Source organism: Lampetra planeri, chromosome 63, assembly GCF_965212315.1.
Source record: "Lampetra planeri chromosome 63, kcLamPlan1.2.h2, whole genome shotgun sequence".
Taxonomy (NCBI): domain Eukaryota; kingdom Metazoa; phylum Chordata; class Hyperoartia; order Petromyzontiformes; family Petromyzontidae; genus Lampetra; species Lampetra planeri.
Window position 1 is genome coordinate 3,656,284 of NC_136169.1, and position 24,923 is coordinate 3,681,206.

General features: G+C 47.2%; 1 protein-coding gene across 1 annotated transcript; it reads right to left on the reverse strand.

The window, feature by feature from the left end:
- Window positions 1–272: 272 nt before the first annotated feature.
- Window positions 273–24,590, reverse strand: LOC144736861 (intracellular phospholipase A2-like). Its single transcript, XM_078619513.1, has 16 exons — window positions 20,790–24,590; window positions 20,107–20,289; window positions 19,078–19,308; window positions 17,842–18,022; window positions 16,693–16,881; window positions 15,025–15,090; window positions 14,593–14,701; window positions 13,379–13,456; window positions 11,267–11,312; window positions 8,292–8,509; window positions 7,925–8,072; window positions 5,980–6,089; window positions 5,193–5,371; window positions 3,946–4,101; window positions 2,134–2,207; window positions 273–849 (listed from the first exon to the last, which is right to left on the reverse strand). The coding sequence occupies exons 2-16, from the start codon at window positions 20,277–20,279 to the stop codon at window positions 681–683; spliced, it is 2,127 nt and encodes a 708-aa protein (XP_078475639.1). The 5' UTR covers window positions 20,280–20,289; window positions 20,790–24,590; the 3' UTR covers window positions 273–680.
- Window positions 24,591–24,923: the final 333 nt, after the last annotated feature.

Genomic DNA, 24,923 nt, shown 5'->3' on the forward strand with positions numbered 1-24,923 from the left:
CGTGCGTCGGAACGGCCATGGCAAAGCAAACGATAATGCTATTTGTTAAGATTATAACTATATAAACACATTCCTACGGAGGGAGCTGGTAGGAACGTTGGGTTGCTCGGTCAATGGCCAGGGTCAACGGCGGCGTGGTGTATTCCGCAAATATTGGCTGACTGTGAGGGCGGGCACAAGCCGGCGTGAGTAGGTTAAACGTTGAGTTTTATAAGGGCACCACGGGGTGACCAGCCCCTCCCCACCCAGCCCCACCCCTCCCACCCCCGGAATGTTTATGGTCAATACCAGTTACAGTTACATTGTGGGGGTTTTTAACCATGGGAGGAAACGAAAGAACCCAGTGGGGAAAACCCATGCAGAACAGAGAGAGGGAACACACAAAATCCACGCAGAAAGATGCCTGAATTGGGAATCGAACCCAGGCCCTTCTTCCTGTGAGGCACGAGCATCACCACTGCGCTGCCGACACCAAACCTGCCTCCCAATATAAATCATGAAATTGATCTTGTGACTTAAAACATAATTGAGCTATCGTGTATTCATGGCTGAACGTAGTTTATTATTAGCGCTGGGAGGCGACTATCAAACGTAATCAGGATTCCCGCCATGACGTTTAACAGTGGCGGATGGCGCAAGGTTAGTGAACGTGCTTAGCCTTACTGGTAGCTGCCGCTTGATTATGCAGCAAAGCCAGTCGTCACGTCGGAGGGTGACAATAGCTTCGCGATGTGTGACATGTTATCCAAATCACTGAGTATATAGTCATCCACTTCCTTTATGAGTTGGAGCAACTTTGTGTTGTCCGTCTCATCAATCTTGACAAGGTCTTCGAACTCGGGGTTCTTCCTGCAACGGAACACAAACAAGTTTAGCGGCGCTGTTCACCTTCAAGCGGTGATTCTCAAACTTGTCTTGGCCTGAGGGCCACTCGGCCGATGCAAACGTTTCCGTGGACCACCACCGAGCCACCCAACGCTGGTGACAAACCGCATTTCACTTCTCTATCTAAATACCAGTAATACAAAATGATTCATATTACCGGAACATACAAAAACAAAGTAAACGCAGCTATAAGGGTTTTTTTTAGGGGGAGGGGCATTCCGATCTTAGGATTAGAATGCTTTAATAGGGGTAGTTTACCGAACTTAATTATTTTATTAAATATTACTAAATATTAATGTCCGAAACAAATGGTGTAAACATTGTCAATATTTCCGGATCGACCTGCGTTTGCATCACAGCCGCGCGGACCACCTAGAGGACCGTCGCGGACCACTGCTGGTTCCACGGACCACACTTTGAGAACCACCGCCTTGAATACATTTCACAAGAGGCAGCAGTTACAGAAAACGCCAGACGCACTCTAATCTGAAACTGCAGTGGCGACGGTTGTTATTCTGAATGCAAACATGTATTATACCTCCTGATTACACCAGCCCACAGGGGATTATTGCGTCCGTCGTGCAGGGAGGGGCTGGGTGGGGAGGGAGGGAGGGGCTGGGTTGGGAGGGGAAGGTGGGGAGGGGCTGGGTGGAGAGGGTGGGGCTGGGTGGGAAGGGGCTGGGTGGGGAGGGGCTGGGTGGGGGCTGGGTGGGGAGGGGCTGGTCACCCCGTGGTGCCCTTAAAAAACTCAACGTTTAACCTACTCACGCCGGCTTGTGCCCGCCCTCACAGTCGGGCATATTTGCAGAATACACCACGCTGCCGTTGACCCTGGCCATTGACCGAGCAACCCAACGTTCCTACCAGCTCCCTCTGCAGGAATGTGTTCAGTGCGCTTGTTGACTCGGCAATGCCCAAGTCTCATGACTTTTCAGGAAGGTCCAGACAAGTTGTCACATTCAAGGGGGCTACATTGCTGCTGTGTATAACCCCAATTGAATTATTTACATGTATTTGTGTTGGGTTTTTTTAGCTGTGGGGAGGAAAGTGGAAAACACCGAGGATACTCGTGCAGAACAAATGGAGAAAAAACACAAAATCCACACAGAAAGGCACCCAAAGTCTGAAATCGAACCCAGGCCCCTTCTCAATGCGAGGCGCGAGCGTTGTCACAACTACTCCGCTGCCATGCGTGTGCGTGGTTTGTATTCCGTGTTATTGTCCCCATTAGATCAACAAGAATCTCACCTGAAGAAAGGCACGTTGATGCTGTGGCACCATCCCTTAGCGGCCTTCAGCTGATGTGCCTCAGTGATGGTCATCTATACCCAAAGACAAAGACGCCCCGTATAGCCTCAACAAACACATCATTGCTTTGCTCTTGAGAGCCACAGTGGGTAATTATTATAAATATTATTATTTCGCATGTGTACCCAGGAAAGCCTCACAAAATACCACTACAATAATTATCCATGTGCAGTGAACGCTCTTTATCCGCGAGTGTAACGTTCTTGAAAACGCTCGCAAATTCAGAATTCGCGAATGCAGAAACCTTGTTCCAAAAGGAAAAATGGGGTTATGTTCCTGGTACGAGTGAACATCAGGGGGTAAATGGTAAAAGTTATATTACAATAAATAGTCTTACCTATCAATGTCATTTTTTGTCTGTCTGTGCACGCCTATCCTTGTAACACTTTTACTGACAAACTGTTGGGTGTGTGTTTCAACAAGTACACAGATACAACACACTAAGCTCCCGGACGAGAAATCGCTATTTGTTTTTGCCCTTGGTCCAATGTAAACTAAGAAACTCACACTTTTCAACGGTTTTACTTAACTTGATTCCTATGTTTGTAAATGCTACTATAGAGTCAGTAAATACTACTGTAGAGTCAGTGGATACTAATATAGAGTCAGTAGGTACTTCTGTAGTGCTAGATACTACTATATAGTCTGTAGTTACTACTCTAGTCAGTAGATACTATTATAATAGTGACTACTATAAAGTCAGTAGATACTATTATAATAGTGACTACTATAGGGTCAGGAGATACTACTATAGGCGGTAGATACTAATATAGACTGTCAAAGACGTTTTTCAAATATGTTTTCAGGCTGGTTATGATCAGGCTATGTCTCGGCATATCTGCATGTGCAGGCCTTTTCTGGATATCCGTGGCTTCACGCAATGTGGCGCATTGGCTGCTCGTTGCAGAGGGTAGTGGTTTGAATCAGACAGGCAGCCCTGGTTTCTACTGCGGTATGTGTATTAGCACGTAATATACTTTCCGCCTGCCTTCACAGTGAATCTTGTAAATCCTTGCTGTCATTCTGAATGCAGAACGAGTATGCCATTGTGTGCTGGCATAATTATTCAATTTTCCTAACTCAAGAATTGCACTGCAATTAATCAACTGCGATCACAACAAACAGCAGCACCACCCCTACCATGAAACTACTGCAGACTGTGTCTGCTCAACACAGCGGTGCCTTCCTTGGCGATGATCGCCCTGCCCTTGAGGAGTGATGGCAGCCAGTAGCAATACCGTTGTTAGTATTATTTTTGTTGTCCCTCCTCCGCACCTCCGATTAGCACAATTGGCTACGTATGGTGCGAAAGAAGTTCAACATACGTATATCCCGTTCCATTGACGTTATATGACGTTAGTCATCGAAACGGGGAAAAAAAACTTCTTTCTTACGATTCAATTACAATTATGTACATTTACGTCATCGGAAAGGAATCATTTCTGAACAGAATCAAATCGATTCTGAACGGAATCAGAAGTAAAATTCCAGCTATCATGGAGTGCAGTCGTGTCGAAACAGTTCTCTGCGGTGAGTACAATGTATTGTGAAAACAGCGGCGCTACGCCTCTCTAAATCAAATAAACGCTGAACCGCTTGCACTTTCCGAGATTCAGCGGTGAACGGGACACCCGCCCTGCAAATTGCAGACGTCTCAGAACGGGAAAGGATTAAAGTGCACCTTGCCACACATTGCAATGCGCCCGTCGGCAGCGGAGTATATTGTGTGAGCTGCTCGGGGGTTATACTTACGACAGACATGACGCAGTTGAACACTTTGACAAGCATACTTGGAAAGAACAATTCCCCCAAGCAGGTCGGGAATGGGGGCCCGACCTCCACCGTGGGCTTTTTCCCAGTGCCGAGCGACAGCACCACCTTCAGCGAGGGTTTGTCCAGACCTGGTTCCTGGAACGTCACAGGGAAAACCAGCGGTCGTGAACACAGCGTCGTGGGCACCACAATGCCGAAATGTTAATTACCTTGCCTGGGATACAGGAGGTCGTGGGTTCAATCCCGACCCTGACACCTGTATATTTGGAGTTTGCATGTTTTCCCCGTGGTCGCATAGATTTTTCTCCGGGTCGTCCACATTTTGGCTGCTATAAATTTCCACGTGATTAGCCACTTCGTTCAGCTATTATTTGTGATAGCTAAGTTGCTTCTGAAAAAGCGCTATAAAGCTTAGTGGGCCTTACCCTGGTAAAATAAAAAAATATATAGTTTTAGTTTAGTTTGCGAGACCCTCAAACATGTCGGTGTCGAGGAACATCGCCCCCTACTGGAAAAACGTGGCAGGACCTTCCTTAAAAAGGCCTTGAGACAGTGAGGCTTTTCTGGGTGAACAAGTGTGATAAATGTAATATCATAAGTGGGTGGGATTGCCAGTAGGGGGCGATGTTGCTACTGTGTGTAATTCCCATTTCAGTAATGTACAGATAACTTTTCAGCATTTGAATATAGTTTTAGCCAATACCAGTTACAATTCGTCCATTATTGTATCGCTATGGGAGGGAAACGGTGAACAGGGGGGGAGAAAATACAAACTCCATACACAGGAAGGCTCCTGAGTCAGAAATCAAGCAACCCATGCCCCTTCTGGTTGCGTGACGTGAGTGTCACCACTAGGCTCCGATCCTGTATCCCTCCCTTGGGCAGCCTAATGCTTTGGTACGTTAACGAGTAGTCTGGCATGTCAATAGCTCTGGCAGAAGTGGCACCACGGTGGCGAGGACGTGCGTTCGGTCCCTACTCTGATACCTGTACATTTGGAGTTTATGCGTTCTCTCCGTGATCACGTGGATATGTATCAGGGTGCTCCGGTTTTTCACTCCACATTTTAAATCAACGTGTTTTTAGAGTATTTGGCTGCGATACATTTCCACGCGATAAGCCACTTCTTTGAGCTATAATATGTGGCCAAGTTGCTTCTGAAAAAGAGCTTACAGCTGAGTGGGCTTTAACCTAGTAAAATGAAACAGTTTAGTTTTAGGCCTTGCCTTGGACTTCAAGCCTCTGCTGTGGTGGTAGACCTCCGCCAGCATGGTCATGGTGGGGTTGTTGGCCAGGAGGCCCCCGTCCACCAGGTCATAGATTGGCGAGAATAAGAATGGTGCCGAGCAGGTCCACGTGGCCGCCTGCCACGCGAGAAGGTCCGACATGCGACGGTAGATGGGATCTGCATGTACAACGAGAAAGACCATCACAACAGCGCGAGTTCTAGGGAGCCCCTCCGGCGAGGGTTCCAGCAACTCCTCACACCGCTCGCTCTACTGGCCCGATAGTGCTGATGAGACACTAAAATGTTGAAACCAGTTCGGAGTGTGGTCGTGTTAAACCACTGCTTCTAATACAGGGTAGCCCATAAGTCTGGAATCATAGGTATAACCCAGAACACCCCGCAGCCCCCTCCTGCTTTTGGGCTGGGGAACGTAGCGACCCCCATGCCGGTACGCGGCACTGCCCCTGGTGGGCCCTGTCTGCTACTGCAGGTAAGTGCAGCCCATTTACAGCGCCACACTTCCAAAGACGAGCCAGCAAGCGAGTGGGCGGCTTCACCTGTGGCTCGGCTCAGGCTCTGCTCATGGAAATCCTGAGCACGGCTGGAGTCGACCTGAATTGAGAGCGGTGGGTTTGAGCTGGCTTACTTGAGCCAGAGCCAGGCATAAGCCGACCAAATATTAATAATACAGGATTCTTAGCGATGATTACATGTTATGTAACTGGTTAATATACAGATGTTAAGAATTGTGAATCTGAATGCAGAGCTGCGTGGTATTCCGTCACCTGGAAGACCGGGGGAGTCTCCGCACGTCTCTGCGTCAGGATGTTTGTAGTTCGTGAACAACATCAGGTCCACCGGCAAAATATCCACCTTGGTGGACGTCACCATCACCCTGTCACGCGGAGAGCCATGTGCGACTGTGAGACACTCATGGGACTTGAGCTATCATCTATAGAAATGCTAAGCATGGCCATCTCTCGCTTAGACACCTCATAGCTTTTGGCTGTGCAGGTTTCTAAACTACACGAAACTCTATTTAACTATTTTATGTGACCAGGCAAGGCCCACTGAGCTGTGTAGCTCTTTTTCAGAAGCGACCTCACTACAAATGACAGCTCAACGAAGTGGCTTATTAAGTGGAAATGTATTGCAGCCAAATACTCGAAACGTATGTTTTTTTATCTGAAGGAAAACCCGGAGGACTCGGAGAAAAATCCACATGACCACAGGGAGAACATGCAAACTCCAAATATACAGGCATCGGTCTCGGGATCGAACCACGACATTTTGTATACCAGACGAGGTAGTTAACATCTCACCACTGCAGCGCCCGCCCAGGTTCACTCAGCAGTGTATGGGATGGATTGAATGCAGCAACTCGACACGGAGTAAGTTAGGTCACACGATCTGACCAAAGTTGTGTCGTTAAGAGCCATCCACCACCCTACGCAGCCCTAAATAAATGTAATAGTAACGCGGTGTACGAGTGTTGGAAGTACTGTGTGTGTGTATTTGGGCATTCGTGCAAGTGTCCCAGAAGAACACTACACGCTGGGGTAACCAATGCTTTAGTGCTGTGTAGCGGCCTTTGCGAGCCCCCCCCCCCCATCCCTTTCAACAGGTGTGCCTTGGTAAAGTGATTCCTGAGGATGTTCATTTTAAAAGTACAGGTTGGGTACATGGTCGTGATCATATATTAGTTTTTCAGTTTTCAGTCAGGGAGATAGCCCGGGATAAATATTATTCGCAGGTGTTTTCAGAATCATTCAGGCAGAGAGAGAGTCCTGGAGCTGATATTTGAAGTAGATTGTTTGATATATGAATTGTATTAACAGGTTCAGTGTTTCAGGCAGGGTGATACAGGAATTGTATCGACAGATTCAGTGTTTCAAGCAGTGCGTTTGAAATAGTAAATGTTCATAAATAGGTTCTGGTGTTTCAGGAAGTAGAGTATTTCGGCCAATCTCAGCCATCATGGTGTCTGGGTTGGTGATCGTGTCCTGCATTTGCCATCCGCTTTCAAGGAGGGAGCGTTTGCTGTTGATGAACCTCCCATGCCTACACATTTCTGCAACTTGTGAGCTATGGGCGTTCGTCGTCTGCAGTACCGCAGAGTACGGAGGCTGAGTGTCTGAGGCTGCATGCTGCTCCTGAGTCTGGCTCAGCGGGCTGCAAGTTGCTCACTGCATCAAAGCCCAGGAGTCTTGAGGCTGTAAGCTGCTCTGGCATGAGGCTGGAAGACTACCAGAGTCAATACTTTATTGCGTGGTTGGATAACTTTCGGGGTGATGCGAGCTGGTTGATTGTTTTGTGATTGACGAGAAACCTGCAGGAAAGAGAGAGAATTCATATAGTTTTGCTATTCTTGCGTTGAGGGAGCACAGACTACAGTGGCTCTATTACCATGGTCGATAGTTTGGGCTGAATGGCCACAATCGCACTACTGTGGTTTGTGTCCTTAAATTTTCAATTTTTGAAGGAGATATGGTGCGCATTGGTCTGTTAATGTTTTGATGCGGTTGATGGTTACACCACCAGTGTCTTCGAGGGGCAATGTAAAAGCCAGGAGGTGGTGCGATATTTGAGTCTCGAATTAGGTCTAGATTTGAAGCTTTCGTGACTGCAAGGATTCATACTCTTAGGTTTTTTCGGTAAAGTCACGTAGGGATCTCGAATTAGGTGTTTATGATGACGCGTAATGCGTGAGGTTAGTTGAGATGCTGATACCTTGGGTGTGTGATGGATCCAAGATTAACGTTCTTAAATATAAATTTCATGGCCTCTTTCAGCTTTATGGTGGAATGTGGCTTGGCTCCTCGGAACACTTTGTCCTTCAATTGGAAGTACGTCTCTATTATTTTCGGTGGTTGAAATCCTGAAACAAACCAAGCAACGTTATAAAAAAACAAAAAGCACTTTCCAAGGGCAAGTTTTCCTTGTAAACCAGAGGATCCTTTTAAGAAGGGGATCTCAGAGGTAGCTCTGATATTAGGTTCCGTGGGCCGTTCTCTAATAACACGGTGTAACACACTGCTCTGCTAGAGTTTGATGATGGTGGTGATGATGATGATGATAAGGGAAGACGAGGACTTACCAAGGCCTATGCCGATTGCCAGGATGCCGCCCGTGCTGGTGCCGGCTACCCAGTCAAAGAGCTCAGCCAAGTTCCGCTGATTGTTCTTTCGCCAGAGGAAATCAAGGATGCGAGCGAGCACCAGGCCCCGAATGCCACCGCCGTCCATGCAGAGCACGCGGCCTCCCCCACCGAGCACAGGTGCCGCGCCACCACCTTCACCACTGCCACCTGTGACGCTGCAACGAGTGCACAGAGATAATCACCGAGTCACCACGAGGGTCGGGGTAACTTTTATTTTACCAGGTAAAACCCACTGAGCTATATAGCTGTTTTTCAGAAGCGACCTGGCCACAAATGATAGCCCAACAAAGTTGCTTATCACGTGGGAATTTACAGCAGCCAAATAATCTCAATGCATGTTTCTAAATTTGGAACATGGTGAACATGCAACCTCCAAATATGCAGGCATCAGGGTCGGCATCGAACCCACGACCTCCTTCATACCAGGCGAGGTAGTTAACATCTCGCCACTGGCACTCCATAATTTGGCTTGCATGGTCACAATCGAACTACTGTGGCTTGTATTTAATTTTCAATTGTCTGCAGCGCATCCCCTGCATTGATGTATAATTAATTATAGTTTATTGTTTATATATCCATAATACAGGTATTTTGTGGGGTTAGATCGCATAAACATATGTCGTTAAACCCGCCAACACCCAACACATCCAATTCGCAAGGTTTGTCACGTAAACAAAACATGCCAATTTGTTACTAGTGTAGCGAGTCATTCAGAGACACTATTTAGGAGGCAACAACGTTTATTCTACACTTTACGCAACACCGTTAGACGTGGCACTAAATACACCTGTCGTGACGTCATGGGTGTCACTATGGCGCCTGCTACTGTCGCAGAGTGGAAACGCACTTCGAGAGTCCTCTCTGCCACCAGACCAGAGGTTGACATGGAAGCTGGCCATAGGGAGCATGGTTCTGGTGGGGGTTGGAGGAGAGCAAGTTAGGATGTGCTACTCCGTGTGAACTCCAGAAGGCACGTGACCGAGACAGTGTAGCAAGGGGGGCGAAGGGGGCTCAAGGGACACGTGACGGAGAGCCAAGAGCCTTCTGGCATCACTTGGCAGTAGAACCAGTGTACGTTTAGTGAGTTACCTTGTTGGGGAGTTGTTAAATAAACGTGTTGCCTCCAACTCCAGTGTATGCCTCCGTCCATCACACTACATACCTATTCTCACTCTTGTTACGCATAGGACCACAATACACCTATTTCTCTTGCATACAGGATAACTATAATCGGGCCAGAGCAGCCAACGTGCTGCCTGACCCACGATGTCGAAGACATAGCACTTAGGTTCCACTTCACTTGCAGACAGCCCGGATCTGTGATCGGGGCTTCTCTTTTATCTCTCTCGGCTCGGCCTGGCTCCACCTTCGGCCGCGCCGTTCGTCCAGAATATTCCCGACGGTTCCAGGCTACACCACACCTGTTCCCTCTCTGGCTCCGCCCTTAACCACGCCTCTTTCGGGAACTCTCTAGTCGTTCTCAGCTACTCCCCGCGTGCCCCCTCGTTCACCTTTGGCCCACATTACTCACCCAGGCCCATCACGTGTCGGAGTGACTCGTCCACACATGGCCACTACCACCAGCCGCCCCCCACCACTCTCCCGGTGGCCCACTGTGTTGATTCCCTGCGGCGCTGGTGGAGGCTGCAATCCCCTACTCTGTCGGTAGGACTCATCAGGCTTTCTCCTGCTAGCACCCAGTACCATGCCCCTAGTGGCCCACTGAATGGTACTGCATGGTGTGTTAGCCTCTGCGCCTGTTTCAACGGCACTTGGCGCTACACGCTGTAGTGATCCATTTAACATCAATAAACTAATACAGCACACCGGTGTGTTGGAGATCCAAGCCACAACATTTACAATCTGAGTGACGTTTCACCAGTAATTACAACTAGCTTCATCAGGCGACAGCCAGATCACAAATATGGCTGTATCGTGTGGTGGCGGGTTTAATGACACATTTATATATTTACGCGATCTAACCCATAACCTGTTATGGGTGATTCTAGATTTGAAGCTTTCGTGATTGCAAGGATTCATATTCTTAGGTTTTTTCGGTAAAGTCACGTAGGTAAAACATTAAAATTTATAAAAGTAAAATAAAAATCACGACGTTTCGGAGGCAACACAAGCTTCCGTCTTCAGGTGGAATGGATGATATTGGTCGCAAAAGCATAAGTGTTAAACTATATATACATCATCATGACTAGTGGTTGTCCCGTCTTTGCCCAATTCTGGCCTGGCTCAAAAACTCAATGCACAAACGAGGTGACGTGCAGTTGGCTGAATGGTTCCCAGTTTTCCGGTTATCCTTGCAGGAGCGGCTTTTGGCTAGCCATTGAACAAAGATAAATCACCGCATCATGCACTTTCGCATGCGCTTCTGCGGCCATCTGGAACGCTCTTCATTACGATATTAGGAAGCAACTCGAGCTTTGCACTTTTAAATCTCGATAGAACACAAATTTATTTTAGAACTGCTTTTTGTATTTAGTTTGTCTTTCCCCCACACCTCTGATTAACGTGGTTGGCTACGTACAGTGCAAGAGGTTCAACACATACATAACCGTTTGTCATTTAACAACCCGAGTCGATACAACCACAGTGGTCGCCACAGCTCCGTGTGAGGCTACTGCTTCACAATGATACGACATCACGATTGAGCGCGGCCCTTTATCTAAATCCACTGCTGGATGATGAGGGCTGTCATCCCAAGCCGTGTCCAAAGCCGGTAGGAATTTTGTAACGAGGACAGGAGGGGGAGACTTGCGATTGCGTGAGGATGTGCCAATCTATTCTTGGCCCTTGATCGGCTGGGCTCAGAGGAGGCGATTGCAATCAATAAAAGCAGTGTCACAAATTATTTCAGTAAACAGAGCAGATTTTAAAAGGACAAGATCCCAACAAAATACCTTTTTTTGCCGTCTTCATCTGCAGCAGCACTGGGGTCATTGAGTCCTGGTCCAGAGTAACAGAAATAAACAGTAATGTGGTCTGTGCTGTGGGTTCTCTCTGTCTGCTGTGTGCAGTAGTAGCATCATCATCAATGCGATCTGTCTGATGCCACCGTCCGTAGTTCGATCGTCAAACACGGTCTGGATTCACTCAGCATCGATGGTGGAAATGTGCATGGAACTCACTTCTCATGTTTTGCAGAGGGGTCAAATACTTATTTCCCTCATTAAAATGCAAATCAATTTATAACATTTTTGACATGCGTTTTTGTGGATTTTGTTGTTGTTATTCTGTCTCTCACTGTTCAAATAAACCTACCATTAAAATTATAGACTGTTAATTTCTTTGTCAGTGGGCAAACGTACAAAATCAGCAAGGGATCAAATACTTTTTTCCCTCACTGTACATGTCAAACCAATACTGTTTACCCCGTGTTCTTGTACAGTGAAATCGAGTTTTCAGGTCCATACGGCATACAGCCGTTACAATATGGGCAACAAAAATATATTTGTTTGTGTTTCTCCCTTGTGATGGGACTTTGTAGGATGAACGTTGACATTTATAAGGGCACGGGGTGACCAATAAGGTCTGAATTGGTCTGCAATAAGATAGGCACTGATAAGGGGTTGATAGGTATGTAATAATGTATAACTTACTTGAATGTCAATCGCCTGACAGAAACTCCGTAATGTTAATTACTGTTGATTCGTTTTTGGTGGCAATGAAGATATGCACGAATTGATTGGTCCACACCCGAGACAGCTTTCCTTAGAGCCTAGTCTCACATGGCGTCATCTGGTCCAACACCATGTGAGACTAGGCTCTAAGGAAAGCTGTCTCGGGTGTGGACCAATCAAATTCAAGGACAGTGCATACATTATCAGAGTTATGTTTTTTGTTTGCATTACGACTGCAGTTATTGTGGTCTATGCAAACATGACTCCTTTTAAAAAATGTGTCAGTTTTGTTGCCAGATAAAAGGGTAAAATAAACAATTATCATATTTTTTTCTTCTGGCAAATGAGGTTCCAATGGTGTAAATGCTTGCCCCGAGCTCTCATACCTGATGGTGCATTGTCTTTGAGTTGTGCGCCTTTTGGCGTCATCTGGTCCAACACCACGTGAGACTAGGCTCTAAGGAAAGCTGTCTCGGGTGTGGACCAATCAAATTCAAGGACAGTGCATACATTATCAGAGTTATGTTTTTTGTTTGCATTACGACTGCAGTTATTGTGGTCTATGCAAACATGACTCCTTGTAAAAAAAAATGTGTCAGTTTTGTTGCCAGATAAAAGGGTAAAATAAACAATTATCATATTTTTTCTTCTGGCAAATGAGGTTCCAATGGTGTAAATGCTTGCCCCGAGCTCTCATACTCTGATGGTGCATTGTCTTTGAGTTGTGCGCCTTTTGGCGTCATCTGGTCCAACACCATGTGAGACTAGGCTCTAAGGAAAGCTGTCTCGGGTGTGGACCAATCAAATTCAAGGACAGTGCATACATTATCAGAGTTATGTTTTTTGTTTGCATTACGACTGCAGGTATTGTGGTCTGTGCAAACATGACTCCTTGTAAAGAAGTGGCTTAAGTTATGTCGCTGTCTGGAACGCTCTTCCGACATTAGGAAGCTACTAGAGCTATGCACTTTTAAATCTTCTAGCTTGAAAACGAATTTCTTTAGAACTGCTTTTGGTGTTTAGTTTGTCGTTCCCCCCCCCCAGTACCTCCAATTAACACGGTCGGCTTTGTACGGCGCGAAAGAAGTTCAACATATATACATTACGCATACTCTTTGGTTCTTTCGGTAAAGTCACGCAGTTAGAAATAATGCGATCGAAACGTCGTGATTTGTTTGATTTTATTTCTAACTACGTGACTTTACCGGAAGAACCTAAGAGTATGGATTCCTGCAGTCACGAGCGCTTCAAATCAGGATACATTATGCAGTTGTTAGTTCCGAAGATCATGGCTCTGGCCGTGCCGGGTGGAGCAGAGGGTGCATGACACAACATCTTACACATGTTGAAATTCATATCACCTTCATGAAATAATCAGGTGGCGACTCACACCTGAGACTGGAGTTGGAGCTGATGCTCGTGCGTAGGCCTCCCCGTGTCGCAGCAGAGACAACACCTGGTCCTTCACGCCTGCACAACGACAACAAACATCGTCACAAGGCGGCCGTCCAGTGGTGACAACACTCGTGCCTCATAATAAAGGTTTTTGGGTTAGATCGCATTATTTATAAATGTGTCGTAACCCTCCACCACCCGACACGGCCAAACAGTAAAAAATGTGTCACGTTTACAAAGGACAAATATTTCACTACTTTAGCCCACCGGTGTGTTGAAGAGTGAATCAACATCATTTAAAATTGCGTACGACGTTTCGCTGGTAATTACATCCAGCTTCATCGGGCAATTTGCCAGAATGGTGAGGCCCTCCACTTGCTTCCGGTCTTAAATAGAGCAGCAGCAGGGTGACGTCATCATGTAATTCAATTATGGATGTTGAACTTATTTCGCACTGTACGTAGGCAACCGCGATAATCAGAGGTGCCGACAAAGGGCAACAAACTAAACACAAAAATCAGTTCTAAAGAAATACGTTTTCTATCTAGATTTAAAAGTGCATAGATCCAGTGGCTTCCTAATATATCTTAAAGCGCGTGATGCAGTGGCCATCTTTCTTTTGATGACTAGACAAAACCGCTGCTGCGAGGGATTACCAGAATTCGCGTGATGGTTTATGCTCCTTGACAAGGTCTGCAAGATTGTGGTTCATTTGTGGCAAGCACTTTGTGTGTCATAAGTGCGACCTAATAAAGTATTTGTTCGCCTCACAGCATTAATGTGCATGGGTTCGATTCCCAAATCGGGCGCCTTTTCTCTGGGTGGAGTTTTTACTTTCTCTCCATTAGTTCATACAAAACATACAATTTAACTCGTGTTGAGGCTATTTCGTCTCCAACAACAGCGAACGGCAGAGGAGCGACGCTCACAAAAACGAGCAGAGCGCCGGGCGGATAAAATTCAGCAAGTTGGCACAGCAAGTGGCACAGCTGGTGAATCTGCCAGTCATCTGTCAGTCAACCGATGGCACCGGGGTCTATCCCGTGACCACCTGTGCTAGCGAACCTTCGACACTTCACACGGCCTCAAAGTGCACCTAGCTTGGCACAAGCACCATGGTGACATCACTGCGAATTAGTGGTGTATGGCGGCTGTTGTAGTTGTTTATGCGGTGCGCGTGCGGTGAAGCGAGCCGTGTCCCGGTCTCTCACCCCCGGCGTGCACGTCTGCGGCAAGGTCCCACACCGAATGTCCATCTTTATTCTCCACCGTCAGGTCAGCCCGAAACAACACCAGGGCCTTCACCACGGTGCACAGATTCTGAAAGCGCAGAGCAACACACCCCGCACAGCAACAACTGTCAGGGCAAGCGCTGTTAGCGAGTGCCTATGAAGGCCGGCACGGCACACGAAGGGGTGGGTGGCCAACACTACGCCCGGCTGCATTTGTCTCCCGGGTGGCAATGTTCACACACCGCCCAGGTACTCACCTGCACGCACCTGGCTTTTCACGCGCGAGAGGCATCCACTAGTGCCGTCTCACAGACGAGAGCACGCGGACTTCGCCTGCACTCACCTGGCGGCTCTTGCATGAGAGGCGTCCGCTGGAGCCGTATGACAGAGACACGCAGACGTGGATCTCACCTGTACATGCTCACCCTCACCGACGCCGCTTGAGCTGCAGCTGTCACGCATGCTTTGCACGATCCTCTGCAAAGACATGGAGCATCATCGCACAAAATATCTCTATAGCTTTAAACAGACTGTTACACGCAAATTATTACACACAACAACAATAACTGCCATTCACCAATAAGTGGCGATGACGTCACTACGGCGCTTGTGTCGGGCGATGTGCACTTTAAGGCCACATGAAGTGATGAATGCCATGGGTTGACTGTCGTTTTCTCTCAACCAACCGGAACACCTCATCCTTCAGCCAGGGTCTTTAGGGAAGTCTGCAATGCATACCCAATGCAGCCGTTGCAACTGCATGAGCCACAGTCCTGAACCTCACCCATTTCCCCTCGGCATCAGGAGGCGGGGGGACGATGCCAACCCCAGCTGCAATTTTAAGTGGTGTCAGCTCGCCTGTTATTAATCACACGTATTATTGTGCACTGTTAACAGCTACGAGTAGCCAGGTTCGTTTTATTTTTTTACACAAGGGAATGCAATTGTGACCAGGGAAACGACCCCGAGCCCCACGTACACTGTAGAGTACGGGGTACTCCTCCAATTGAGATTTTGGTGGATCCCGTACTGAGGAATTGAGCCGTGGTGTTGTGATGTGGAGGGTGTGTTTGGTCGCTATTGCAGATACACAAATGCCCTTCGGAAGAACAATTTGAAATAAAATTTAGCCATTCCACAAACCTCTGGTGCACAGCTGTTGTGGAGTCGCCCACTTATCCAGAGGACAAAACACAACGAGTAGCACCTACTCATCGTCTCTGAACTTTATTATTTTCATTGTTGACTAGCTTTACTACCCGGCTTTGCCAGAGACTTGGATTCTTGTCTTGGATTAATACACGGCCTACGTGGAGGGTTGTAGGGATGGGATGCGTGACGTCAGCAGGCGCACTGCATGACGCTGCCGCATGCGGGTGACATCACAGATGTGACGTCACCGCTCACTTGCCGTGCAAAATATATCCATTATTGCGCCCCCCCCCCCCCCCAAAAAAAAAAATATTTTTATACTTTTGCATTGTGTACAGTCTGGAAACTACCCACATGCAAAATTTCAAGTTTGTTGCATGTTGGGAAGTATGCTAAACATTTCGAACAGACACACATTCACAAATTTCCCTTTTATATATATATAGACTATTTAGCCGACCTGTCCTCTTCGTTAGAATTCATGACGGGAGGAGAGAGACAGAGCGGCCTTTGGGTTTGAACGGGGTCCTAGATGGACACCCACTGCACACACACAGACCACCGCGCTCACACACAAACACACAGATACAAGGACTGTTTTCTTGGAATCTCTCTCACTTGATACAGCTATCGTGCTGTGACGGTTCCACCTGAAGACGGAAGCTTGTGTTGCCTCCGAAACGTCGTGATTTTTATTTCATTTTTATTTTACTTTTATTAATTTACAAATTTTACCTACGTGACTTTACCGAAAAAACCTAAGAATATGAATCCTTGCAGTCACGAAAGCTTCAAATCTAGAATTAAACACACAGAAGCCACAGTTTTGGTAGTACTCGCCGGGGGGCGGGGCAAGGTGCGCCCCCTCCCCCCGCTCGTGACGCAACTGGCGGGGGGGAGGGGCCTAGGAGGAGGCGGGTGTCTCACCTTGATGGCCACGTGCAGGGGCGTGTCTCCGTGGGCTCCGTCTCTCGCGTCGAAGTTGGCGCCATTGGCCAGCAGCGCGATCATGGCGGAGAGCGCCCCGGCACGCGCGGCCACGTGCAGCGGCGTGCTGCCCGCGCCATTGCGTGCACCCAGCCATTCAACGCCGCCCTCCGCCAGGTCGTAGATCAGCTGACGCCGCCGAAGGGGACGAGGCACAAAGGGGCCGTCCATTAATGACGTCACGCGATTTTGGACGATTTTTGACCCCCCTCCCCGTCGTCACACGGCGTCACAAAAAGTCCGACCCCCCCCTCAAATATGACGTCACAAAGCTCTGCCCCCCCCCCCCCAAATAAATAAAACATGCTTCAAATCGCTTTAAACTATTGTCATCGTAGTGCGTAATTAATGTGGCGCTGCACTCTGATGTTGTAAGAGAAAACATTTATTAAAACGTCGATTTAATTAAGTAGAACGTGTTGTCTAGATTTATTTAAAGAATTTTGATGTGAGGTTACATTTCTCAAATCCCCCCCCCCCCCTCGTCACACATCGTCACAAATGTCTGACCCCCCCCTCCTAGGTCGACTCAGCCTCAAATGAGTACCTGGTGCAGTGTGTTTGTGAACATCACTACTGGGGAAACAAAGGCGGCCGGGCGTGGTGCTGGACACCCACCCCTTCTTGTGCCGTGCCGGCCTTCATAGGTACTCGCTAACAGCACTTGCCCCAACAGTCTTTGGTGTGTGGGGTGTGTTGCTTTGCGCTTTCAGAATCTGTGCACGGTGGTGAAGGCCCTGGTGTTGTTTTGGGCTGACCTTGCTTTCATAGGTCCTACATGCTAACAGCACTTGCCCCAAAAGTCTTTGAAGGCTTTACAGGGGATGTTTGTCTTTGTAATCCCAATCGAGTAATTTGTCGGTGATTTTTCATCATTGGGGATGATCTCTAAGCAGCGTCAGAATAGTTAAAAAGTGGGTAGAACGATAGGTTCAACAATTGCACAGCAACATCACCCCCCCCCCCACCGCAAAAACACATGGCAGCACCCTCCTGAAAAGAGTCTTGAGACTCGCTTTCCAGCCCAAGCAAACAAGCGCAGTAACAACACCCTGGTTGTCAGGCGTCGTGAAGGAGATGCTGCGTTACCATGGCGACGTCGTCGTCGACCTGCGAGGCCATGTAGTGCGCCGCCATGTTCCCCTGCTTGTCCGCCACTTCCGGGCGCGCGCCCAGACCCAGCAGCCCACGCGCGCACGCCACCTGCTTCGCCTCCACAGCCATCATCAGCGGGGTGCGGCCGTTGTCGCTCTCCGGCTCGTCGATGGTTCTTTCGGTAAAGTCACGTAGAAGGGAAGTAATAATAAAAATAAAACATAATAAAATAATTATCACGACGTTTCGGCCACAACGCAAGCAGCCGTCCTCAGGTGTGGCCGACACGTCGTGAGAATTATTTTATTATGTTTTATTTTTATTATTTTATTACTTCCCTTCTACGTGACTTTACCGAAAGAACCAAGAAGATGAATCCCTGCAGTCACGAAAGCTTTACATCGAAAAATCCCCTGTATAGCCTTAACAGACTTCTTGAGGCAAATGCTGTTCAGGAGTAGCACTTTTGAAGGCCCGCGAGGCACACGAGGGGGTGGGTGGCCAGGACTCGCCAGTGGTGATGTTTACACACCGCACCAGGTACTCATTTGAGGCTTGAGTCGGCCTAGGAGAGTCCCAGGACCGGTTCTGATATTAGCCACTGGTGTTGACGGCCGTGAGCAGGAACGGAACTTGAGTCGCTGGGTTCGTAGTGTAGCGTGCTGACCGCTACACAGGCATAAACATGTCACACACTTTGTGGGTGAGGTCACGGGACAGACCCGGGTGTTATGGCTGAGATGACTGTGCCAACTCACGCTAGACTCAAAACAAAGTTCCCTCATAAAGCTTTTAACAGACTTGCAGCAAGTGCTGTTAGCGAGCAACTGGTGAAGTGGCTATGACAATGCCTGGTCACTTTTGCCTCCCCAGGACCTGGTACTTTTTTTGGCTAGGAGTGGCAATTGAACGCGTGCAACTGCCTCCAACTCCCCAGCAGTGTCCTTGACCAGCCTCCTCCACAGAGGCCGATCTTGACATCGCTGGTAATCGTCATCGGCAAGTCCACTCTGCTCCACATCCTCCTGTACCGTATCATTCTATTATTTCTCCAGCCTGTGCCATGCCCATTAAGCCCCCTTTATGGGTCAAACAGGAGCTGCTTGGGCATGTGGTGGCTGGGCATGTGGGCTACGTGACCCAGCCAAATGCAACATTCATCTTTTTGTCATGGATTAAACTCGTATGTGATGGGATGTGGCCTCGCTTCAGCCTCCCCGCCGCACCCACCTGCAGACCTCAGCGTGAGACAGGGCCTGGTGAAGGCCGCAGTAGGCGGCCACGTGAGCCAGCGTCCACTTCGGCCGCTCCTGGAGGCACCGGGCGACGGCCAGGAGCTTGCGTCGTCTCTGCTGGTCGTCGTCGCCGTCGTCCCGCGGGCAACTCGTGAACGGGCGAAGGGACGCGTCCAGCCGTTCCGCCAGTCCGCGCGCCGCCCCCTCGTCACGCTCCGTGAACACTCTGCGACGCCGAGTAGTGGCCGAGGGGAGGTGGGAGGGGGCCCACATGGAAAACAACTTCAAAGATATCCATCGACAATCCACGTTCTGGCATTAAAACGCAAACTTGCCGGTGATATTTTATCCGGTGTGTTCTGCACAAACCCTGCCACTCTTCTGTGATCCTGATCTATTTCCTTACTCGCATCTCCCCCCCTATCACTCCCTTATCCGTCTTCTCGTACCGTTATAATTCCCCACTGGCCATTCCTCCTACTGAAGGGCCCGTACCCTCTAGATGTCTTGCTTGTGAAGCTGATGACTCGATCACCTGTTTCATCTGCTCTTGAACCCTCATCTCACCCAATACAGAACCCTCATCTCACTTATTATTGTTACTACCCAGGAAAGCCTCACCAAGTCTCAAGACTTTCTCAGGAGAGTTCTGCCAGGTTTTCTCAGGAGGGGCACAATGTTGCTGCTGTGTGTGAGGTCTAAAATTGGTAAATTGCGGGTAATCTTATAGCATTGGGATGTGGTTTTGGCCAGTACCGTTTACACTGTGGGCTTTTCTTTAGCTATGGGAGGCAACCAGATAGACCCATGCAGAATATGGGGGATAACATACAAACTCAAACATGTAGAAAGGTGGTCCGAGTTGGGAACCGAACCCAGGCCCCTACTTGCTGTGATGCACCAGCGTCACCACTGCACAGCCACCACCATTGCCCTGCCGCCCCACGTGGAAGCGTGGGCCTGAGAGCATCTCCTTTGCGTGAAGCGAGCGACGTGGAACGTGCACGGACCGAGCCGTCCTCACCTCGCCCACCGCTCGGGTTCTTCCGACGCCTTCATCACCCCATGGAAAGTGGGCGACTCTGCCCCAACCTTGTGCAGGGTCACGGCCTCCAGCTTCAGCACGGAGGCTCCCAGATCTTGAGCAGAGAAGAGCTCATACTCCAACGAGATTGTCGTTTTGGGGATGTTGTCCATGGCGTGTCACCTACGGAATGTCACCAATTTATAAGATTTTGTATAGCGTGAGGCCACGTACACAGTGATCTGACCGTTAAGACCCCTTCACCACCCGATGCGGAAAAACAAATGAAATCGTCACGCGGTGTACGGGCGTTAAACACTGTGTCGATTATCATGCTTTATTTTGGTAAACGTTTTAAAATAATCACTACAATAAATAATACATTATAAAGAACAATGTGTTTTTATCTTCTTGGTTCTTTCGGTAAAGTCACGTAGAATGGAAATAATAGAATAAAACGAAACGTCGTGAGAATTGTATTTTATTATGTTTTATCTTTATTATTTTTATTATTTCCCTTCTACGTGACTACCGAAAGAACCAAGAAGATGAATCCCTGCAGTCACGAAAGCTTTAAATCGAAATTCAGTACGTTGCAGTGAGTACTCACCACAACCTTCATCACCCTCACTACCACCACCCCGAGTACTCACCACTGACCCTGAGCAAACACATCTACTCACCTCCACCGGTCAAGGGCGTCTAGAGTGCTTCCTCTGTGTGGACGAAGACAGGGCCGATGGTGGCGATCCGCAAAGTAAGTCCGAAAACTTTGTGATCACACGTTTATATTCGTCCAATCCACCAGGAATCCACACGGATGTGGTGGGGAGGAGGGTTTGACTTTTCTCGCCATGGTTAGCAATACACTTCCTCATATCCTCCCACGTTTTCACAATTCACGTGATGTCAGCCTTGCCCTTGAGCTATTATGTGTGGGCAAGCGTTTGGACTGTGGAGTGTAGCCAGTGTGAGCTTACCTTTGATGAATCGCGCGTATCATTGTACGCATTGTTTCGTTTTAGAAGTACTATCAGGAACTAGGAAATTTAGGAGGCATTACATGTTTTATGTAAAATATAAGCATGTTTCTTGTTAAATAATATGTATGTTCAATGTTATTCGATATAAGCTGCTGTTATCATTTACATTTGGGGTGGATTCCGTGATAAGGGACTGAGCTGAGATGTTGTGTGATGTGGAGGGTGATAAGGGTGTGTCATTGTTGCAGATACTAAAATGCCCCTCGGAAAAACACTTTGAAATAACGCTTTGCCGTTTCAAAAACCTCTGGTGCTCCAAAGTTGTGGTGTCACCCACTTCCCCGGTGGACAGAACACAACGCTGAGTATCCACTCATCGTCTCCGACCTTTATTATGTTTTATTGTTGTCTATGTAGCCGACCTGTCCCTTGGTTATAATTCACGGGAGAAGCGGGACAGGGTGGGCTGGCTAAAGGAGTGTGTGAGTCATTATAATCTAGGGTAACAGACTGCACCACAAGCTCTTGTGCAATAAAAAAAAACCCTGTTGACATCTCAGATGTGGCCGCTTAACATTTTGTTTAAAAAAAACTTGTACAAATCACAGTCACCCATTTGCCCATTCACGCACCGTATATGCAGAGTCGTTAGAGCCTAGTGTTTTTGGTGTCTTTATTTATTTCTTCAGCACTTGAAACAAAAGGTAGGTCTAATTTTTGCTTCTAAATCATGATCAAATATCTACATTTCTCCGTGATTTTCCAGATATTGTATCGAATTCAAATTGATTACAACCCCAGCGAGCGAAAGCAGAAGAAAATAAAGTATCAGAGCAGTGATTTTGAACTAATTGAAGGTGAGTTAAATACAGTGCTACAGTGACATGAAGTGAGGTTTTTATGACGTAGTTTTGTGCAAGAATCACTGCCATTAAATTGACACAGGATACAATAATACTCTGGTAAATTTTTACGTAACTTTAATGGTTATATACTCTTTGGTTCTTTCGGTAAAGTCACGTGGGTAGAAAAATAATAGATCACGACGTTTCGATCGCAACACAAGCAACCGTCATCAGGTGGAACAGATACAGCACGAGACTGATGACGGTCGCTTGCGTTGCGATCGAAATGTCGTGATCTAGTATTTTTCTGGACGAATAAGTATGGACTTTCACTCGAGTGAAAATGCACCTTCGGTGAGGTTGAAAATGTGCGCGAGAGGTTTATGAATGAGATCTGGCACAGCGACATGCAACTCGTCTTCTCCCGTTGGATGATTATTGTCTCAATTGATGGTAGCTTAAGGAATGCATTCAGTTCTAGATTTGAAGCTTTCGTGACTGCAAGGATTCATACTCTTAGGTTTTTTCGGTAAAGTCACGTAGGTAACAAATAAAATAAATAATAGAAATAATAATAGAAATAAAATAATAAATCACGACGATGGCCTTGGTGGTCCTCGGGAGCGGGGCTAAAAGAAAACAATGGTGCACATCGGCTCATGGTTGTGGCCGGTGTTAGCTGATAATAAGCATAAAAGTAAGCAATATTGGTAAACGCTGGGGATGTCAACACTCGGTAAAGTAGAATAGTACCTGTCAAATAAGATGGTACAAATGTGTAGTTAAATATTTTTTACATGGCTAATAACATCTTTCCAATGATTACTCAGTTTGTACCCATCATCACGGTTGAAGTTATGTCTGTGTTTGTATATCTGGATGGCTTCGTGCACAAACCTGATGGTAGCCAGAAGGTTTGCAGAGAACCTACCTTGGTCTCGGAAAAGACAATATCATGAGAGCCCACAGCGTTGTAGCAATGATCGGCAACGGCGGAAGACTCAATTTTGCCGTGTTTCAGATCTGACTTGTGCTCGCTGACACGATCGGAGACATGACATGAAATGCATCTAGTTCGGATAAGGGACTAAACGAGAAGTATGGACGGTGACTTTCACAAACATTTTTAGGGTTGGCGTGTGAAGAGGAAGAAGTGGGTGATGTGAACAGTGGCGGTGTATTCTGAGACATTTCACTCTGATGTGTTTGTCAAAGATGTGCACTGTTGATCCAAAATGAGATTAAATCCATGCCCTGTTTTGTGAAGTTCGTTTCCATATTCACTCATCTGTATACTCGCTTTTACACTAACCTGTACACACTTGTACACTCACTAACCAGTATAATCACCTGTACACTCACCTGTACTTTTACTCACATGTACACTCGCTTTTACACTGGCTTGTACACTCACCTGTACACTCTCTTATACACTCACCTGTACACTCAGTTGTACACTGAACTGTACACTCACTAGCATACTCACCTATACATTCACCTGTACTTTCACTTACCTGTACACTCACTTGGACACTCACCCACCTGCACACTCACTAATCTATAGACTCACAACTAGTCCATACGATCATTATCTGATGATGATTGCTTTTGTTGCAGTCGAAACGTTGTGAGAATTTGTATTGTTTTATATTTTTATTATTTTATTATTTCCCTTCTACGTGACTTTACCGAAAGAACCAAGAATATGAATCCTTGCAGTCACGAAAGCTTTAAATAAAAATCTAGTCCATACGAGTTTTTATACGGAACGTTGGCACAGTGGGGAGCACGTCTTCCGAAAAATTAAAACTGGCTTCTCAAGTGTAAGACCCTCCTGGAATCTTGGGTAGCCTTGGGTAGTCGCTTCTCTGTTCAAAAAGGGGCTCAAGCCACCAACTGCAGGCCAATAGATCCACTCTCCTCTTTTCATAAGGGGCACTGGGGACGTCTGCATTTCCACACCAAGTAATGGACACTCCACATTCCTATGGCACGCAGCAGGCTATCCAAAAGAATGGCCAATTGCTGATGTCCCACAAAGTTGTACTCTGGAGTGTGATCCTAATTGAGTAATTTGCAGGTAGTTTAACAGTACTGGGATATTTGGCCAATAACAATTACACAGGGCGGGTTTATTTAGCCAGAGGTCACCAGAGAACCCAGAGGAAACCCATACAGAATGGAGGGAGAACATATGCACTTAATACACTAACGGTGCCCGGAGTCAGGATTCGAACCCAGGCCCTTGCTGATCTTGAGGATGAAGCATCACCACTGTGCTCCCGCTCTGCTGGCCATGTTCCAATCCTGCCCCGGGGCAACTCGGTCGGTCATCAGTTTGTCTTGGCAGGAAGGAATCTGCTTGTCGACAAAAAAACAGGCTTGGCGTACGTGATACATGAAACCTGAAAAAATGGAGTTGTTTACCAATCCCATTGCTAGTCTGTGGTTTCGATCTCATCTTCATTCGCGGACGGCGGAATGCCAGTCTTATCTGAGACGAACACGTGACACAGAGGCACACAATCAGTTGCGTTTCAAAAGAAACATGCCTCTGAAAATGTGTCAAAAGATGTCATATCCAGAGCTCTGGGAGCAACAATGATAACATATCCTTTTAGGTCTTTCGGTAAAGTCACGTAGATAAGTTCAAAGAAAATAACCAAAAATAACAAAACAATTATTTAATTATTTGCTATTTTAAAGTTATTTTCTTTGAACCTATCTACGTGACTTTACCGAAGGACCCAAAGAGTATGAATTTCTGCAGTCACGAAAGCTCTAAGTCAATAATGAAAACAGTTGGGGCCAATTTTCCCTTAACTTTGTCTTGCTATCGCGACTTCACAGGGCTTGGGTGAAAGCGTGGCGGAGCAGTGGTAATACTCGTTCCTCACATCAAGAAGTGTGTGTTCGTTTCCCGGCCCTGGGCGCATTTCTGTGTAGACTTTGTGTGTTATTACCCTGTTCTGCAGCGTGTAAGTGTGTT

Bases quoted from the DNA above. Each gene is read 5' to 3' on its own strand.
- LOC144736861 (XM_078619513.1), bottom strand. From the start codon at position 20,279: ATGGACAACATCCCCAAAACGACAATCTCGTTGGAGTATGAGCTCTTC. The intron at 4,102-5,192 runs GCAAGGCCTAAA...GTGACGTTCCAG, and splicing joins GCAGAGGCTTGAAGTCCAAG to GAACCAGGTCTGGACAAACC. The intron at 2,208-3,945 runs GTAAGTATAACC...CTTTGGGTATAG, and splicing joins TCAACTGCGTCATGTCTGTC to ATGACCATCACTGAGGCACA.